Source organism: Aphanomyces invadans, assembly GCF_000520115.1.
Source record: "Aphanomyces invadans strain NJM9701 unplaced genomic scaffold supercont1.4, whole genome shotgun sequence".
NCBI classification, from domain to species: Eukaryota; Oomycota; class Saprolegniomycetes; order Saprolegniales; family Verrucalvaceae; genus Aphanomyces; species Aphanomyces invadans.
Genome location: NW_008580149.1, coordinates 2151102 through 2152042, shown reverse-complemented (window position 1 = coordinate 2152042; position 941 = coordinate 2151102). Strand labels below are relative to the sequence as shown.

Below are 941 nucleotides of genomic sequence, written 5' to 3'. Positions count from 1 at the left end.
TGTATTATTATTCGGGGAGGAGTACGCCATTTCCTGATTCGCTTAATTTATGTGGGACAGAGGGAGTACGCTTCACTAACAGTGGTGGGCGGCATCGAGGGGACTTCAACAAAAACTATAAACTTTTGGAAAAGTTCACAACATGCATCCATTATCAATTTTTCCTTGACCTGAAACTTCATAGGGTATAATTTCATTCAACGAATGGAGGTATCAATGTATGCAAGTTACTGACAGAAATCTACAGGTGCCAAACACCATCGCCACTGTCGGTGCTGTCGCCTCCGTGTTCGTCGTCGCTACCGTCACTTGCGCTGTCTTCGTCCATGGTACTGCCATTTTCCCCTCTCTCACGGTCGCCTTGCTCATTCGCTGTCTCGAAAGTTCGTTCCCTCGCAGTACTGACGACCGACATCACCCTTGACGATTGCCCATACTAACTCAATTGGTTGTAGGTCCCAGTGATACGACGGAGTGTACACAACGGTGTGTCATTGAGCACTTGCCATCGCGACGACGACAGGGACCACGTTGTCATCAATGTGTTTGCTCAGGCTCGTCCACAACGTGCACTTCGGATCGTTGCTGCTGAACGAGATCCCGTAGGTTTTGCACGCGTTCTGAAGACGGGCTGTGGACCAGCCGTATCGGAGGGGTCATGCGGTAAGCACTTATTATACTTGGCGTTGTCCATCACGATTGCAACGTTAGATTGACCCAAGGCATCGAGCTCGTTCAGCAAGGTACCAAACCAATCCACAAAATACTCGTGGTTGGACATTGCGTGGTAGTCTGTCGGCTCCTTTCGTCGGATCTTCCCACCTTGGAAGATGTCGAATGCAAGTAGTTTAGATTGCTGGGGTCCGCCTTCTAACATTGCCGCAATAAAGCAATATCTTTAGCCTTTGTGTTTTGCTTTCACTTGCAAATCTTGTTCGTCA

At 48.6% G+C, this 941-nt stretch overlaps 1 protein-coding gene across 1 annotated transcript; it reads right to left on the bottom strand.

The window, feature by feature from the left end:
- Positions 1-537: 537 nt before the first annotated feature.
- H310_03071 (hypothetical protein) lies at positions 538-877 on the bottom strand (the record flags this gene model as incomplete). Its single annotated transcript, XM_008866821.1, has 2 exons — positions 538-631; positions 681-877. The coding sequence occupies 2 exons, from the start codon at positions 875-877 to the stop codon at positions 538-540; spliced, it is 291 nt and encodes a 96-aa protein (XP_008865043.1).
- Positions 878-941: the final 64 nt, after the last annotated feature.